General features: G+C 39.3%; 1 protein-coding gene across 1 annotated transcript; it reads left to right on the forward strand.

Moving 5' to 3' along the window:
• The first annotated feature begins 812 nt into the window (after positions 1-812).
• LOC118250781 (acyl-CoA (8-3)-desaturase-like) lies at positions 813-13,392 on the forward strand. Its single transcript, XM_035552161.1, has 12 exons — positions 813-1,031; positions 4,835-4,945; positions 5,390-5,587; positions 6,502-6,603; positions 6,795-6,923; positions 8,689-8,746; positions 9,155-9,231; positions 10,231-10,328; positions 10,830-10,926; positions 12,125-12,204; positions 12,398-12,523; positions 13,341-13,392. The coding sequence occupies exons 1-12, from the start codon at positions 813-815 to the stop codon at positions 13,390-13,392; spliced, it is 1,347 nt and encodes a 448-aa protein (XP_035408054.1).
• Positions 13,393-17,775: the final 4,383 nt, after the last annotated feature.

The following is a 17,775-nucleotide window of genomic DNA, read 5'->3' on the forward strand; positions in this document are numbered from 1 at the left end:
TTGTATACAAAGTGGTGTTAATATGCAATCTAACATAACTGAAACTGAATTGCAGTTGAATGAGATATGTTACCAGACATATTTAGTGGTAACATTTGGCTTACCACACAGGCTCCCTTACAGCTATGGCTGTATGGGACATATTTGTCCCATAGACATATCTATGACATATTTTGGCTATGGCATTATGAAGCTCCACAGTAAATCTGGTAAATGTAGGATTTCTTGACATTAATGACAAATTCAAGCATTACAGGCTGCTGATAGTGCTTCAGTTTTCTGAGAAGGTCAGAGAATATTTCCTGCAGAAGAGCAGCCAACAGTCTTCCTCAGATTTCTCCTCTGGCTAACCCCATGTTCAATCAACACTATGGAAAGAAGTTAGCGTTTACTTTATCCAGTTCCTAATGCTCTATGAAGGAGGTCATTAATATATATATATTTCTGTTATATTGCCATCTCATTTAACTGAATAACAGACTCCTACATTATCTTCCTAAAAGGTTTCTGCGTATGTATATTTGTCTTCCATGATGTAGCCTACAGGTCTTATGAGTAATCAGACCTTCCAATGGCAACTAAGAAAGGGCAAGAAGAAACAGCTTTTATTTAAGGGTGTGTCAGAGTCTGGTGCAAACATGAAAGAGGAGGGAGCTATGGAGGGGCGGGGAGTCACCAGCCCTAGAAGCACAGGGAGTGGTTACCAGTGGGACTGTATAACGGGTAGGCTGACATGGTTCACCTGTCTGGACGCAGTGTGGCAAAGCTTAGACTAATTAATCTCAGTGCTGAATGCACATCTGGCTGCACAGATGGCTCCACAGACTGGCTCCACTGAAAAGGAGACAAAACCCATTTCAGCCTTTCCACAGCATCTCACTTGGGAAGAGATCAAAATCCACAATGGCCGTGGCCAAAGTCAGCAGCAGTGGCTGGTGATTGACAGGAATGTTTACGATGTCAGCACGTTTTCCAAACAGCACCCTGGAGGCAGCCGAGTTATTAGCCACTATGCTGGGCAAGATGCGACGGTAAGATGTAGGGTGACAGTGGAGGAAGGTGGTGCCATTGCTGTGATAGGATGGTGTGGTGGGACTGCAGCAGAGAACACTTGGGCTAGTTGGCATTGTGCTTGGTCAGATAATGTAGTGGATATGTCTGTGCTGTCTGTAAAAATACCATTCTGGTTACCCTCAAGGTCAGAGTTACCAGCTATGCAAATTGTAAAGCTCTTTGGGTGCATTACCTGCCGATGTAAACAGCGCGTAGCCGTATACGTTGCCTTGCCACCAGGCATGATTAGGCAGGCTGTCTTCCAGGTGCCTGAAAAGTGTTCCTGTTGCAGCAGTGTGAAAGGGAAGAGGGTGGGAGGTGGTATGCTCAGTGTGGACTCTGAGCAACGTTGATATGACATAAGCAAATGAAATTCGAAGAGAGAGGAAGGTGGTGAATAAGGAGGAAGTAATATTCAAGCATAAAAAGAAATTAATTTGGGGGGGGGGCAGTGGAGCGAGAAAAGGTCATCAAGGGAAGGACCTTTTTTTTTGTACAGGTGGGTGGTGGAAGAGAGTCTTGACGAAATGTCTATTTCAAAGGATGGAGAAAAAGAAGTAAAATACAGGAAAAATGACCAAGAAATCAATAGAATGATATTTGACTGCATAAGATGAGGAAAAATTCTACAAATAATTATCTGAAAGTAGATTTTCCAGAATTATTTGCAAAAACCTTTGATTTACAGGATTTCTCTAATTTGTTGGTCACTGACAGAAAAAACAAATTTTAATTAGACTATTTGCTAAAAGTTGATACAGAATTTCTGAATTGTCATATGCTCATTAGAAGCATGACCAGGATTAGGACATAAACTTACATTACGGGAACCCAGATTTATTTCTCGTCATAAAAGACTTTCTAAGTTCAAGAAAGTTGATTATTCATCAGTTTTCAGTTTGTAAAATAGGATAGTATTTCCTAATTCATAGACCAAAATGGATCAGAGCAGCTATTACTCACAAATCATTCCTTTCACCCTAGCTGAAAATGAGGCAGAAAAATACCTAGTATTCTCAAATGAAGAAAAACTTCTGGGTCTCCTTTGTTTTTTTCTCTAGCTCTGGTAGGTTCACAGGCTGTCAGATACAACACTGATCTAAAGGAAGGGTTGTTTGTCCACTATGCAGCATCTGTATAGGATGATGTGAGGTTGTCAACAGTGCTGCATCAAAAGCTGGCTGAAGAAGGAGCACCAATCTTGCCCACCAGCCTCTGTCACCTCTCTAAGCAGCCTGTAATCTTCTCTGTCATTCTTTTCAAGTAAAACTTGTGTATACCAACTCAATGTAGTCTTTAAAAAGAGTTAAGCATGCTGCCCATGCTAAAAGTCTTTCTTTCCATGAAAAATGTGTTTTTAAAGATTAATGTGCCAATTTTAAATGTACACAACCCTTTCAGCTGATGTTTTGTGCCATGCTGTAATGAGCTTGCTGCAGCAATAGGGACATTGAGGCTGCCAGACTTAAGAACATAAGACCAGACAGACCAAGCCATTTTAGTGATCCCCATTGCTGTCTCCTGCAGTTTCCATTACTGGACTTTTGCAAAAGGATTATAGGAATATGGAATACTTAGAATGCTTTTTTCCCCAGGCTGTGCCCTCCCAGCTTCTACAGCCACCACTGCTAGGGACCTCTAACTCAAGACTGTGTTTAGATTATCATGCTTTATAGACACACATAGGTGTTATCAACAGTGAATTTGTCTGGTATGAATGAGTTCAAAGAATGACCTTTGATCTTGTGGTATTCCCTACGACAATAATAGTACAATCTGTTTTTTCCTCATTATGCCTCACTATTACTTTCATACATTTTAAACCCTATTCCTGATCATATTATTATTATGTTATGAAATTATGAATATATTTCCATCCATTTCTTAGTGCTACTCGTGATTTTGAAAACTCTTTAACCTGTTACCTCTTTTCCAAGGTAGTCTTCTAGTAAGAAAGCTGTTACAGAACTCTCACCATCTTTGTTGCCTGTGTATAGCTATACTACACTGTTTTGAAGACAGAAGGACCAGAACTACATGCAGTCATCCAGCACTATGGATTTATTCATTTTGATGACACTCTGTCATGTTTTTGATTTTTTTTATTCAGCTGATCTTTATTATTATCTTTGTTTTTAAAATGCTGCTAAATCCATTGTTCATATATTCTGAGAAATGTACACTTTTACATAAAAGCAGGACTGGAAGATGTCTCAAGAATTTGTCTGGTATGTGACATTGCCTAAAGTCCAGGATTTTTTTTTTTTTTTTTTTTACCAAGTACTCTTGACCAATACAGTTCATAATCTTATATATATGGTGAGAATTATCTTCCTCTATATGCATTACTTTGCATATATAGACAATATGCTTTGCAGAGCATTACATTGATGTCAGATGTTGGGGGTCAGGTGCCTTGCAGATGATTTCCTAAAAGTTAACCTCTCAGAAGATGTTAATCAGAACCTAAGAGCAAAGAGGATAAACAACATGTTGCAGGATGGAAAAACTTTCATTTCTCTGATACAGATCTATAATACTGAAATTGTGTATAGGAGCTTATGCATAAAAGGCCTCTGGCACCTTTTTTAAGCTCCTGTATGGATACTTACTGCTTTATTCAGTTTTAGAATTCCTGGGAAGAGGAACCTACATAAAAACATGCAAAAAACTGCAGGATGAGGAGCACAGAAACAACAGAAAGATTTCCCCAGACCTATTGGTTTGGACAGGGTTTCTGATTATTCACCTTGACAAAGGGCCACTAGGTGCCTGTTGAAAGCTCATCGGTTCAAAATGTCACCTTTCTCTGACTTCTAGACTATCGTGCTCAAAGATGGGCCTTATCTGAACAGAGAGTCAAGAGGAATGACTGCACAAGGGAAATTCTATTCTTGTCCAGAAGTGTGCAGATTTGTTTTTGTCCTGACTAACAGATCACTCCCATTTATTATCAGAGCTAAAATAAGCATGAGCATGGATGGTCAGACACTGAGGGTTTTGCTGTATCTACTCTTTCTGGAAGATAAAGGAGTACGGTCAGTGTCTTCACTTTTCTTCTGGAACATTCACTGAGGAGATGAGTTACAGAAGAGCTGTGGTTTGTCTGGAGTTTCCTGTGATTTTTTTTTATTTTTTATTATTCCATATTTTATATTTCATTTTGAAACTGGTACTATGAATGGTTCTTGAACAGGTCAGTTTGTGTCACTTGTGTAATTCAGATGCCCAGAATATCAATTATTCTGAAAAGAGGGAACTGTAAGAGATAACCAGTTATTCCTGCTGTGTATGGAACTTCAGCATACATTTCCTTGGGCCCTAGTGTAATAAAGAGAGGATTTCAAAAACATCATTGTATTCTAAGCATGGCAAAGAGACACGTCATTCACTGATGTGTTTTCCTATTCCTGAGTCCTATCCATAGGGCAGGGCTGCTGGCTGAAGCCTTCTAAGGAAGGACTGTGTTGAAACAAACAGATGAAAGAGCATGTTCCCTCTGCAAATAGTTTTTCATCAAACATGTTCATGCTTATTACCAGCCTCACCCAGATATTTTTATGCCATCTAGCTTCTTGAAACTTCTCCAGCTTCCTTGGACCTAGCTCCTGTTGATGGCAAGGAACTACAGGAGCAACTAAAGGAACAAAAATCTGAAGGTCTCTGAAAAAAAGGAATCAGGATTATGTATTATATCAATGGTCTGGGAAAAAAAAAGAGGCTTGGCATCTGGCATTTAACAACACACCTTTCTTATTGCATTTCTTTGTGTATTTATCAGGATGCCTTTGTAGCATTTCACAATGACAAGGCTCTGGTGAGAAAATACTTGAAATCGCTGCTGATCGGGGAGCTGGCACCAGATCAACCCAGCTTTGAGTCTAATAAAAAAGTGAGTGTCCTAGAATCTAATGGATTGGGGTTCATCAGGGGAGGAGAAATTGGAAAGAAAAAAAAAGGAGGGGTAGCAGATATAATTTCTGGAACAGCATAACTGACACTGTGCCATAGGCTGGGTGGTGGGGAGGTAGCTGCCCGTAGTCATACATGGAAACATGCAGTGCTGTTCCAGAAAAGCTAGATCCACACCTGGTTGTGACGAATGGCCAAAGTCATCTCAGTTCTTCCTACTCTGATGTCTCACTAACAGAGCCCGTCAGCAACTTCTTTTCCAATGTCAAAGCAAAGCTGAGATCTGTTGGTCTCATGCTTATTCTTGCACAGAGACCCTTCTGGTAGAGATCCCCACTGAGTTCCATGGCTACTCTGGGATTCCTGTGTCTGCTGCATTATGTTTTTAAAGTAGCTAGTCCATTAATACTCACTTTACCCACAGAAGTCGCTTTTAGAGGACTTTCGTGAGCTGCGCTGCACTGTTGAAAAGATGGGACTTCTGAAGCCAAATTACACCTTTTTCTTCATGATTTTTCTTCACCTCCTGGTACTGGATGCTGCATCCTGGCTCACGATCTGGTACTTTGGGATATCCTTAGTGCCTTTCCTTGTTGGCATGGCGTTCTTCACCATTGCTCAGGTAAAACACTGACAGCAGTTCATCAGTGCAGATATGTCATTTCTTCCAGATGGAGAGGATTAATGAAATATATTCCAGTCATCACTTTATTGCCTTCTCTTAGATCTAATAAGCTGGCTGAAGACAACAACCATGTTCTGCATCACAATTTTCATTGCTTCCAGCAAGTCTAGGTTTGCTGACAAGTTGCTCACTATGGCTGGTGGGGTGCTGTGAGGTTGAGCTGGCAGTTTCACAAGATGAGATGAGCTGATCTAATCACTCACACTAGAGAGAAGAGGCAGCGTTCATTCCCAGTTCCTCTTCCAGCTCCACGTTCTGCTTATTGTCTGATGGCTCTGGTGTTTGTTGGGTCCTTTAGGAGCCGACTCCGCTCGCTAACCCTGAAGAGTTTTCTGCTGGATTACTAAACTAATTCAACTCATAGAAAGGCATGAAACATGCCAGGGTCAGAGTAGGAAAGGAGGAAACAGGACTCTATGGTCCTTGGGTGGGAGAAGTTGGAGGGTGAGAGGAAAGCAAGACTTTCTTAGTAGTGCTGAAACCCTACGTTAGTCCATCCATTCATGAAATGAGTGGAAGCTCTGGATTTAGAAAGTCTTACACTTTCTAGATGGTTACTTGGAAATTATATATATTTGCAATGGCAGTCATAGACATACGCTGTAACAGACATATTAATTGTAATGACACTTTGCTGCTACAATAAAATCCGTATCTGGCATTGAGCAGCTTTGATGGACAGTGGCCAGGAAGAAAGTTCTCAGCACTGAGCAGATAGGACTGCATGTAGTGTTTCTTCCTCAAAACAGGAGGAAGATGAACTACCGCTGTGGAGTTACAGAGGCTCCCATGCACAAATTAATACAACACTGCTGTGATTCAGTTTCTCTGGTGATCCTTTTATCTTCTAGATCCAGATGGGCTGGTTCCAACATGATCTGGGACACTGCTCTGTCTTCAGGAAGCCTAAATGGAATCATCTGCTGCAGATCATTGTGATAAATGTTCTGAAGGTAATTGCCTCACTGTGGGAATATTCTCTGGGGCTAATCTGGTCAAAGCAATGAATGGGAGTGTCCCTACTTTCAGGCAGCACTACTTGTGAGGAAAGTGCAGTGCAACATTCAATAACAGGTGAATAAATAGCGATGGAATTGCTGATATTGTTCGAATTTGAATTCCTGGTCTTTGACTTTTCCCGCAGGGGTTACCTGCTAGCTGGTGGAATCATCTGCACAACCAGCACCATGCCAAACCCAACTGCTTCCGCAAAGACCCTGATCTCAATATGCACCCTCTCTTGTTCAGCTTGGGAAAGGCACTCTCAGTGGAGGTGAGTGTTGGGGCATCTGGACAATGCTAAGATATAGCCTGGAGAAGCAAATAGTCAAAAAGTCAAAATTATGACATAAAAGATTTTAAAGACAGGAAGCTATAGACTGAAGTATAAAAACATGGATAAAAACATGGATTGTCGCTTTCTGCCTGAACCTGTGATAATTTCCAAAATGTTTGAAGGTCTGACAGTCTCATGGTCTATCTGTTCTATCTGTTGGTCTATCATTCATGCCAAGGTTCCAGTTTGATGTATCTAACTTAAGCACCTACCTCTGACCTGGTTATCATGATGCTTAGGCGATAGGTCCTGGGAAATAAAGTCTTAAATTCAGTACTTAAGTTCTCTGTGTTGCTAGAAGAGCATGGTAAGCACCTTGAAACCATTCCAAAGAGTGAGTCAGTCCACGTGATTAGTGTTAGATGTTGTTAGTGATATTGTAGATAGTCAGATGTTCCCTTGTGGTCCTTTTGGTTGTGGGAGCTGCTTTGCACCTAAATTTTGCACCACTATAGCAAATTATTTCTTAATCATAATTTTTTTACTTTTATAAAAATTAAAACCATGAACACAGCTCCCCCTCATTCCTGTGATTTGAGATATCATTAGGCCAAATAAGGTCTCTTTATCTTCTCTTTCCCCAGCAATTCTGTTTACTCACAGGGCGAAGAAAGGGCCTCTTGGTTAGCTAAAGCATCCTCTTTAAATTATGTGTCTTTCTCCTTCAGCTAATAATAAGCAAAGAAATTGCAGTTCTCCAATGCATGTAGAAAATTCCAGCTCCACTGTCTCGGGAAGAGAGCTTATACAAAGTATTTATTCATAGAAAACTGTTAGCTGAAACCTGGAAGAATTTAGCCAGTTATCTTCTGAAAGATCTCTCATGGCTGTATATTAGCATGAACGTGCAGTATCTAGAATGAAAGTGTAGGAAATTAGTTCTCATCTTTTTCTGCTTTTAACAGAAATGAGTCAGGCACGCTGTGGATGGGTAAAATGGATTTCAGTGGTTTAATTTAGTTCAGTTTGATTGGTTGGTTTCAGTTGGTTGGATCTAGTGTAAATATTTTTGATTTTTTCCTCAGTAACAGGGGAGCTATGGAAATAGTTTGCTCTACCTCATTATTTTGTCCTTTGAAGAATCAGGAGCACAAAATTTGCAGATGATATCAAGAATCCTTTTGTGCGAATAGTGAAAAAAAACACTGTGAAGCAATAAAAGTACTTATGCTATACAAATATTTAATCTCTTTGCTGTTTCATGAAGTTAAAATATCCGACAAAAAGGCAGATGCCTTTGTAGAGTATTTACTACTTGAATCTTGTAGAAATGATTTTAATCATTATAGGATAACATCCAAATTCTTATGTATTTTCTGACCACTATCTTCTTTACCACTCAAAACCTGGGATGTTCATCACCATCACTGAAAACTTCCCCTGCAAAATTCAAATGCCTTCTGAGCATTTTTGTTATTTTTGAGTATTTTTCTATCTTATCATGAGTTTTGGAACTCTTCCTAAAAATTGCTGTGTTCTGACATCTGCATGTATTGATATCTGGATATAGAGGCTCAGATGAAATCTGTTTCTCTCCACTGCTTTGGGAGTTCAGTACCTGCTTTTCAATAAGAGAGGTAGGATTAGACAGATTTAAGAGGTATGTTAAATAAGTTTGTTATACAGGAATAAGGAATATCTCATGAAGTATCTCAGTTCTCCAACTAGCCCATTACAATGTCTTTTTTTTTTTTTTTTCCAGCTTGGAAAAAAAAAGAAGAAGTTCATGCCTTATAATTATCAGCATAAATATTTCATCTGTGAGTATTTCTGCTTTCTTGGAGTGCTGTAGGAACCCCACCCAATAATCACACCTGCATTTCCTTCCCAAAATAATGGCATTAAAGATACTCCCATTAAAGTCACAGCTTCAGGGACAATCACATTAAGGACACTTCATGTAAGGAGTAACTGCCCCTGATTATGTGATGTTGGGTACCATAAAAGGGTTAATCAGGTGTGAGGAAGAAAGGGATGGGAAAGAAAACCGGATGGGAAAGAAAAGAGGTGATGGATGCTGGAATGAGAAGAGGAACAGATTATATAGAAACATAAAGGTTAGTGTAAATGGGAGATAGATTCTTCTTTGCAGTGAAAGAAACATTGCTTTCTGTAAGATTTATGGTGGAGTGTTATAAATGTTTTTCTGCTTTCATTCTTTCCTTCAGTATTGGCTCCACTTGCCCTTGTACCCTTCTTCCAGCTGTCTATATTCTACTTTGCAATCAAGAGGAAAAAGTGGTTGGTAAGCACTGCCTGCACTGACTAGAAACCTTTCAACAGATGTTGCCACTTGTACTGTATTTGATTGGGATGGAGTTAATTTTCTTCCTAGCAGATCATGTAGTACTGTGTTTTAGATTTGTGACAAAAATGCTGATAACACACTAACATTTTTAGCTATGGCTAAACCACTTTTGCACAGCATCAGGGCTTTCTCTGTTTCTCACTCTGCCCCTCATGCCCCCACACCCACCAGTGACTAGTGCAAGACACAACCAGGCAGATCACCCAAACTAACCGAAGAGACATTCCATGCCATAAAATGTCATGCTTAGCAATAAAAGGGAGAAGAAGGGGTTTAGGGAGATTAGTCATCTTTTGCTTGGGAACAGGCTGGACATCAGGCTACCTGTAGGAGGTGGCAAGTGACTGTTTTTGCGTCACTTGCTTTGTTTTGTATTTTTTCTGTCTTCCAATTCTTCATTTATTAAGCAATATTTATCTCTACCCACAAGTTTTCTTGCTTTTACTCTTCCTTTCCTCTTAGCCCATCACCTGGGAGTGGGGAATTGAGCAAGGGGCTGTGCGGTGCTCTAGCTGCCCCTTAGGGATGACCTACAACACTGCTATGTGGCTACATCACCCTTCAGCTGAGGTGACTGTGGGGTCTGGGGTAGAAAAGGCTGATTCGAGACTTGCTGCAGCAGGAATGCCACTCTCTCAACAAGTCCAGAGTGACTTTTTGGGATGAGGCTTTTAGCATCAGAATAAAAGCTAACAGAAAACTATCAGACCTAGATGGAGTGGGATTATGGGTCTGTTTGCTGGTGTTTAGTTACTGATGGTAAAGTGAGTGCAATGGGAATATTCTGGGAGGCAGAATGATTATGTCACTTCTTGATTGCACAAGGAACATATTTTATGCTGCAGTTCAAGTGAAGAGAAGAGGAGGAAGTGGAGGGACAGAGGGACTTTCTCAACAAAAGCATCACTTTTATTTTTTTTCTTTCTTTTTATACAGGAGCTGTTATTGATTGTGTCTTTCAACATCCGAGTTTGTCTCATGTATGTTCCTTTAATGGGATTTAACAATTTCATGGTGTATTACTGGATGTCCAGGTAACACATCATACCCGAAGTCCCCACAACTAATATCAGTAAACAATAATGAACGTGAGTGGAAATCAATAAAACTTAGTCATACTATGCATACTAGTCAGACTTTACAAAATTGTATTTTTTCACAGAAACAAATAGTGAGCCAAGAGAAACACTATAAATTGGAGGTGGAGGGGAGGCTGCTCAGGGCCATCTACAACTACAGATTTAGTGGTTCTCAAAAGTTAGGAGGCAACTCCTAAGAGGAGGGAAAGGAAGGGAACAGAAAATAGTGAATTATGTAAAAGTGCCCTGTTATATAAGACAAGACTTAAAAGAGGCTGGATAGATAAATATTTTCAGGCAATTGATTTTTGGGGCCTTCTTAGTAACTGCCAGTGGAGAGCAAGCTTTGCCCCCTACTTCCTGGCCCTTTTGTGTCAGTTGCCTAACTGTATTTTAATGACAAGTTTGGATGGGATTAGAGATACCATAAATGTGTTTCTGTGTTTATCTGGTCAGGTATCTAGAGAGTACATGGTTTATTTGGGTCTCGCAGATGAATCACATTCCAATGAACATTGATTATGATAAGAACAAAGACTGGGTATCTACTCAGGTGAGAATCTCCTTTCTTCTGGGAACTGGATCTGTAGTTCTGAATTATAGGACAAAGATAGTATTGTTCTTCTCATAGCTAATGTTAATGCTTTCATAATGAGGTTTGTCATTGCTGTTTTCTGCATTCAGCTGTGTATTTCTGTAGTAGTCAAAAACTTTTAAACTCTTAAGGTGGAAAATAGGACACTTAGATTTAAGAAACTTACCCATGCCCCCCCCCCCCCGAATGCTTTTGACACATCTTTCACAACACTTTTCCCTTTGGTAACATCATGAAAAAGTGCTGACAGTGACAGAACTTAATTTTTTTTAGGCCAGCTAAAGAGAAGCAAACTGGAATTAGATACCTTCATTTTTGAATATACAGGTAGCAGGTGGTTTTTTTTTTGTTGTTTTTTTTTTTTTTTTTTTCAGATAAATCTGACAAAATTTAGGTCTGATAAAAATGAGTATGTAAATACAACTTATTTATACAAGGCATCTATACTGCTTAAAGCAGTATAATCCTGCAGAATGGGTTTTAAGCATACATTAAGGGGAAAAGACAAAGATTGGTATTCATCTGACCTGTCCTGAATGTCTACATCCGAATACTTGTAATATTAATTGAAGAAAATGAACATTTCTACAGCATGATTCATCTTGCCCTGAAATAAACATCTAAAACAGATCAGATTAATGGCACCATAGAAATTTCTATTTTTCTCTGTTGACGCCAAAGAGATTCTTAACTGAAGAGCCCAGATGCAGATTTCAGACTAAAGATGTGTAAGTTATTGGAGAAGAAGCTCATCTGTACATGTGTACACAGATTTTGTCCTCATACTTCTCCATTTGATTCCACTTGTACAAGTTGGAAAAGTCCAGAAGAATGCTTTTTGTTCCTTCTTCTTAGGCATCTTTTCTTTCTATCCAAATGAAAGAAGTGAGGAGAAGCTCTTAAAAGAATCACATTCAGGCCTATGTGGATGTCAGTGAAGAAGCTATTCCTGAGCCAAGAACCAAATTAAGCCGTATCTTAACGATCCATTTCAATCTAGACTTTTCTTTAATTCTTAAGGGCAATGAAGGTAATGATCCCTGACACTGAGTTGCCTTTTATGTTAGATAAGGATGGGTAATGATTGCCGGGGTTCAATTATCCGGATTTTCAGAAAAATAATACAATAGCTAAATCATGTCTCTTTTCCTCCCAGCTCCATGCAACGTGCAATGTGAAGCAATCTCTGTTCAATGACTGGTTCACTGGGCACTTGAACTTTCAAATTGAACACCAGTGAGTATGATTAGTGGGAATAATATGGGGCACTTAAAAGTGATAAAAGTCTTGCAGTCTCACATGAAACTATATTCATCAGAAGATCCTTTGCTCTCATTTTGGGGGATGGCTGGGAAATGTTTTGAACAATGTGACCAGGGCGTGGTGCAAGCTAAGCCCTACAATAGCTAAATCTTATTCAATTCTGCAGCCTTTTCCCCACAATGCCTCGACATAACTACTGGAAAGCAGCTCCTCTTGTGAAAGCCCTTTGTGACAAGCATGGCATTGAGTATAAAAGCAAGACTTTACTCAGAGCCTTTGTAGATATTTTGCAGTAAGTATCAATTAACACAACAGTTTTGCTCTATAATAGCATGCAAGTGAGGGACATGCACATAAGCAACCATTTTAAATTGATATCTGTGGAGTGATCAAACCTATTTATTTTTTCCTTAAAGCACTTTTAACTGCAGTTGATAATATGAAGAGAGAGGCCATGATCTCATTGAGAGGGAATTCCCAGTATCAGGTCCAATCACACAGTGTTCCAGCCCTCAGCCATGATACAGGCATCCTTATATATAGAAGTGCTCTTTCTGTTAAGGAAACAGCATTCCATATATCTGTCTTGTGGTTTTTGTATTCTATTTAAAAATGCTTGCTAGGTATTTAGCATACTGCCTGGGATTAAAACTGTCAAGCCCGCTCAGGGGAAGCCAGGAGAGATACTCTCTTAATAAGAAGGAATGGTTTGAGCTCCCCTTCCACCACACCTTGCAGCATATGCCACCTGTCAGGAACAGGAGAAATGTCTGGTGTTATCCAGAGCCCAAATTTTGCTTTGTTAGCTCAGGCACAGTATATTGGAGCCTCTCCAGGCACTGCTGCTGTCTCTGACACAGCTTATTCCACTCATCTACTGTAATAACTGTATTCTTCCCAGTTCTCCTTTTTCTGGAAGAACTCTCTCAATGCAGTTTTTAATCTATTTTTTCATGTTTTCCCCATTTCAAACCATCTTCATTCCTTAAGCAAGTACATTTTTCCTCTCTGAACCGCTACTGTTAGCGATTTGCCTCCCCTGAAGCCAAATAGTGCCTCTCCATAAGTGTTTTTTTCTTTTTTTTTTTTTTTAATTTCTCTTCTGGCAGCTCACTGAAGGAGTCTGGGGAACACTGGCTTGAAGCCTATCTGCATGGATAGAAACTGGCAGCTCTCAGAGGGAACCTCTTCACCAGACAGCTGCTGCAAAGAGTCAGTGAAGACAGTGTCTGTGGCTTTTGGCATAGGAACTTGGGAGCTGGGCAAAGCTACTTTCAGAAAGAAAGGGGTGGGGAATGGATTAAAGATACCTTTTTTTCCTTGTTCTGAACCACAATAATTCTATTTTGCGCTGCTCTCAAAATCAGCATTCAGAGCCATGTTAAAGTTGGCCTTTAAATTTGGGAGAAGTAGCTCTTGAATCAGCTTGGCCAATTTACTGTGTAGGTGAGGGATGAAAGCAGCCCAGCTTCTTGCTTATGGGAAAATTTAAATGGAAATTCATAGTGGTGGCTTAGTGGCTCAGTGAAAATGGATAGGACAAATCAAACTGCAGGAAGTCAGAACACATTAGGATGGGGGGTGATCTTTAAAGGATATTCTAGAATAGATAAAATAGGTATACAAAAAGAACAAGATGGTCTGGGGTATGTTGCCAGCACTAGTGATCACATCTGCACTACTTGCTCTAACTAGTGAAATTAGGTGTTATAAAATGTACTGTTCATGAATTGCATAGGGAAGTAGATAACTGGATGCTAAGTTTTACACCTAAAAGAGCTAGTTTAAATGCAGCAAAAATAATACATACTATACAGACTTTTTGATGTATAAATATATGTATTTAATTGAGTGGTGACTGCTGTCTGATTAGCTTTCTGATTTGATGCTTCATACATTCTTGCTGATGTTAGAGTACTTCTAAAACTCTTAGTTTCAGTAGACCAGCTCTGAACGAGACTCAGGAACCTAGGCATTGAGGAGTGGTTCCAGATCACAAGGTTATATAGGGTCCTATATTTGCTTTTATTGACTTTTATATGTATTAATTTTTATCTAAATACTTATTTCCAAGTGATTTCAAGGACATATGGGAATCTGCATACCTAGGCTGTTAGGCAACTAAGTTTCCTGTATCCAAAAAAAAAAAAAACAAACCAAAACCAATTAAATCATACCTATAAATCAAACTCTCATTCCATGAAGGCCTTTCTGGTCCTCACAAATTTTTCCTCTACTTCAGCATCCCCAGGAACCAGCTCCTTTCCTGGAACTAACTCATAGGTTTTGTACCCTGTACTTAGCTGTTTGGCCCCAAGAAGGACCTAGCCCCTCCTTACTTATGGTCCTGTGCATTTTCTGCTAGTGGAAACTGTAATGACAGCCTGTGTGGAAAGCACAGTAGGTCTCTAAGAACAGCAGAATTCTCCTATTGCTTTGTGAGAGAGCCAACAAAATGAAGAAGCTAGGAGGAGTAGGCCTGCAGTGGAGTATCTTCACTGAAAGTCCTTTAAAGTTATGGGAAAGGTAAACTGTGAATGAGAAGACAGAGCTGAGATGAAATGGAAGATGTATGAAAGAACAGAGGAGATGTGTGGACATCAGTTAGTAGCAGGACAAAAACAAAAAGTTGAGTAATGATAACATGGCTATTTGGAAAAGCTAGAATGAAGGAAAAAAGAGAAATCTAAGAATAACAATAAAGTACCTCTTCGTGATTCTTAGATTGATAGTCAGTATCTGTTTTAGAAAGAGCATATGACCTGTGATTATTCTTGCTGACCTTGCAAAGGAATTATAGAATGTCACTTTCTAAAATGAGTTATAACAAATATAGTCCATTATGAGACAACTGAGCCACACTAGCAGAACCTGTATTGTAGTGTATTTACCTAACTGACCTAAAACTGTGAATGCAGTTTGTAATGCCAAATAAGTAGATAATGTGCCTGCAAGAGCAAAGACCAAGTGGAAGAAAAGGAATTCTTCTCTTCTGCCATTCAAATCCAGAACTCTGTGCCTCAGGCTTTCAGTGGACAAACCACTCAGAAGAGGAAAACAAAAGACCTTAAAGTGAAATATCACTGTGGACAAGCAGACACATCTGCAACCCATTGAGGAGCAAATTGCATGCATTACAAGCTACAGACAACATCAGTGTTCTTCTAAGTGACAAATATTACCAAGCCCATAAGTTAAAGATTCCAAGAGAAAAAGCAGGAGGAGTTTGGACTTTTTTTTTTTTAAGAACACGTCCATTTTTTTTTAGTTACAACTTGCATGTGCAGGTACTAATAACACTCATTTATTTATTTCCTAAAAATAGCCAACAGATGTCATTGAAAAAGATTTAGATTAAAACATACTGTTATTCAGAAACTGCTTTGAGTGTAATTTGAAAATCCCTTCTAACTACTACCTAAAATAATTCTGTTTTTCCAAAGCTGAGGTCAGTTATCCACAATTATGTGTAACAGTAGTAACATTTTTAAGAAGTAGTTAAGTGTTAGTACTGTCTTAAGATGAATGCAGGGGTTTCACTGCCTCCTCTACTTGGTAAAAGATGAAGACATTTTAAAATGCTCTTCCTGGTGAAGGTAATTTAAGTATTAAGGATCCCTATGCTTTATTACTAGTGAGACTTAAAAGCTGTGGAGATCTTGGGTCCTGCTGAAATTCTCTAAAGACATGACTGACACAAAATGGTTCTTCCTGGTTTCAGTCTCATGAATCAATGTGATTATTCATTTCATTTTGCTAGTGTTCTACTTGTTTGAATGTATTAATTGATTGAGTCAGTCTTTTTGCAACCTCCTTTTAATTAAAATATTTGTCTCCTTAACTGATCCTACAGTGGGCTCTGTGTCAATATTGATTTCTCTCTTTACCTGTTTCGTAAAGGTTATTAACATGCATGAAGCTGGTGTAGCTTTGTCTAGTTCTAACATAGTTCACAAACTTCAAGAGTTTGGGGTAATTCCTGGTGAGCAGTTGGCAAGCCACTTAGTTTGGCATTCAAAATTCTTCATAAATTTAATGTTCCCTGAAAGGCACTGTGTGTAATCTGGAATACCTTGAAGAACGAAGGAAATCAGGGAAGCAGTTTGCAGAATACTGCTTTCTTCAGGAGTTTATACTAAGATTCTGCTAGTAGTGTTTTTTCTTATACAGATACACCAAAATTGTCAGATTCTCAGAGGATCCTTTCCCCACAAGTCAGTGATGGCACAAATGGCCACCCTGTGACACAGTAAACAAATGTCAACCTTCAGAGGGCTCTAACAGCAAGGAGGGCTGCAAGAACTGCAGAGCCAAAGAAACGTGACACATTTGTTAGGAAATGAGTTCTGCTCATGTAAATACAATGTGTCTTGCAGGTTATGCAGTGTGCTTTTTGTTATGCAACAATCCTATTCCCAGATTCTCATAGGGTTTCAAAGTCTAATTCTATTTGAAATAAGGGGAAGTAAAAGCTTGGTAGAGTTCAGCTTGTACACCCAACTGTATCTGCATCCTCAAAGTTTCTTTGTTGTTTCAAGGTGTTGCCTTTCTGAATAATCAAAACTACAGAGTCCAGAGACTTTTGGGGGGGGGGGGGGAAGCCCTGACCTCTCTCTTCCAAAGGATAAAAATAATCCCATATTAGACTTGTTAATTGATTCCTCTTCCCATCTGCCCTTGCAAAATATTGCCGGAGTTCTTCAGTGTTATTTCATAAGCTCTTAAATAATTGACTGGAGGACAGCTTTGTTTGACATGAAGAAAGTCACAAATAATAAATATCCATTATGGGGCAATCAACAAGAAATAGACAACTTCTACAAAAAAGTAGGATGCCATAGGGTGTTATGTCCTAGTTTCCCACCTAAAATATCTTCAAGTGTTGCTTGTATCTGGCTCAGTAGGTTCTGCTATTATTCTAAAGCTCTTCAAATGCTGAGTTATACTTCTGTGCATGTACAGAACTGTCTCACCGAGCAATTTTCCTCTTATCATCCACTTAAGGGTGGAGCATATTAGTTTTTCCTGTCTGCCATATTGCCTGAGGGGACTAATCCCATAGGCATGCTTGAAACAAGCTTGATATTCTGTCTGGACCGTGCTTTTCAGAGAATGTTTATGTTTATTTTCTTTCTAAAATGGAGATAAAAGAGGTGTTCCTCCACTTTTTCGTGATAGAGTTATGTCAGTGCACTAATACACAGTTGCTATGCCACAAGAGGTGCCTAGGTTCAATTCTCTCCCTAGCCAAAGGGATTCAAAGCCATGATGCCCACCCCTCTCCTGCCTATGGTCTGGGTAGTGATGTGTTCCTCTCTTCTTGGAAGTTGTGCTAAAAATCATTATTCAGTGCTAAAAAGAATTCAAGACTGGCAGAGCTGGCCTCTAATTTAGGGGGTTTCTTGTTGGGTTCTCAGCTTACTTCTTGAGTAGGAATTCTATCCCCATTTTAGTTGTCCTTTCTACATCTTAGATACAATGTTTAGTGATAACTGCAAGAGCAATACTGATATAATATCTAAACCATTACCTTAGGCAGCCTTA

This window comes from Cygnus atratus, chromosome 5, assembly GCF_013377495.2.
Source record: "Cygnus atratus isolate AKBS03 ecotype Queensland, Australia chromosome 5, CAtr_DNAZoo_HiC_assembly, whole genome shotgun sequence".
Classification (NCBI taxonomy): domain Eukaryota; kingdom Metazoa; phylum Chordata; class Aves; order Anseriformes; family Anatidae; genus Cygnus; species Cygnus atratus.

What these genes read in the sequence shown, in the direction of transcription:
- LOC118250781 (XM_035552161.1), top strand. Translation starts at nt 813, where the DNA reads ATGGCTCCACAGACTGGCTCCACTGAAAAGGAGACAAAACCCATTTCA. An exon ending in GAAAGGCACTCTCAGTGGAG is followed by an intron (nt 6,924 to 8,688) that starts GTGAGTGTTGGG and finishes TTTTTTTTCCAG; the next exon opens with CTTGGAAAAAAAAAGAAGAA. An exon ending in AAGACTGGGTATCTACTCAG is followed by an intron (nt 10,927 to 12,124) that starts GTGAGAATCTCC and finishes TTTTCCTCCCAG; the next exon opens with CTCCATGCAACGTGCAATGT.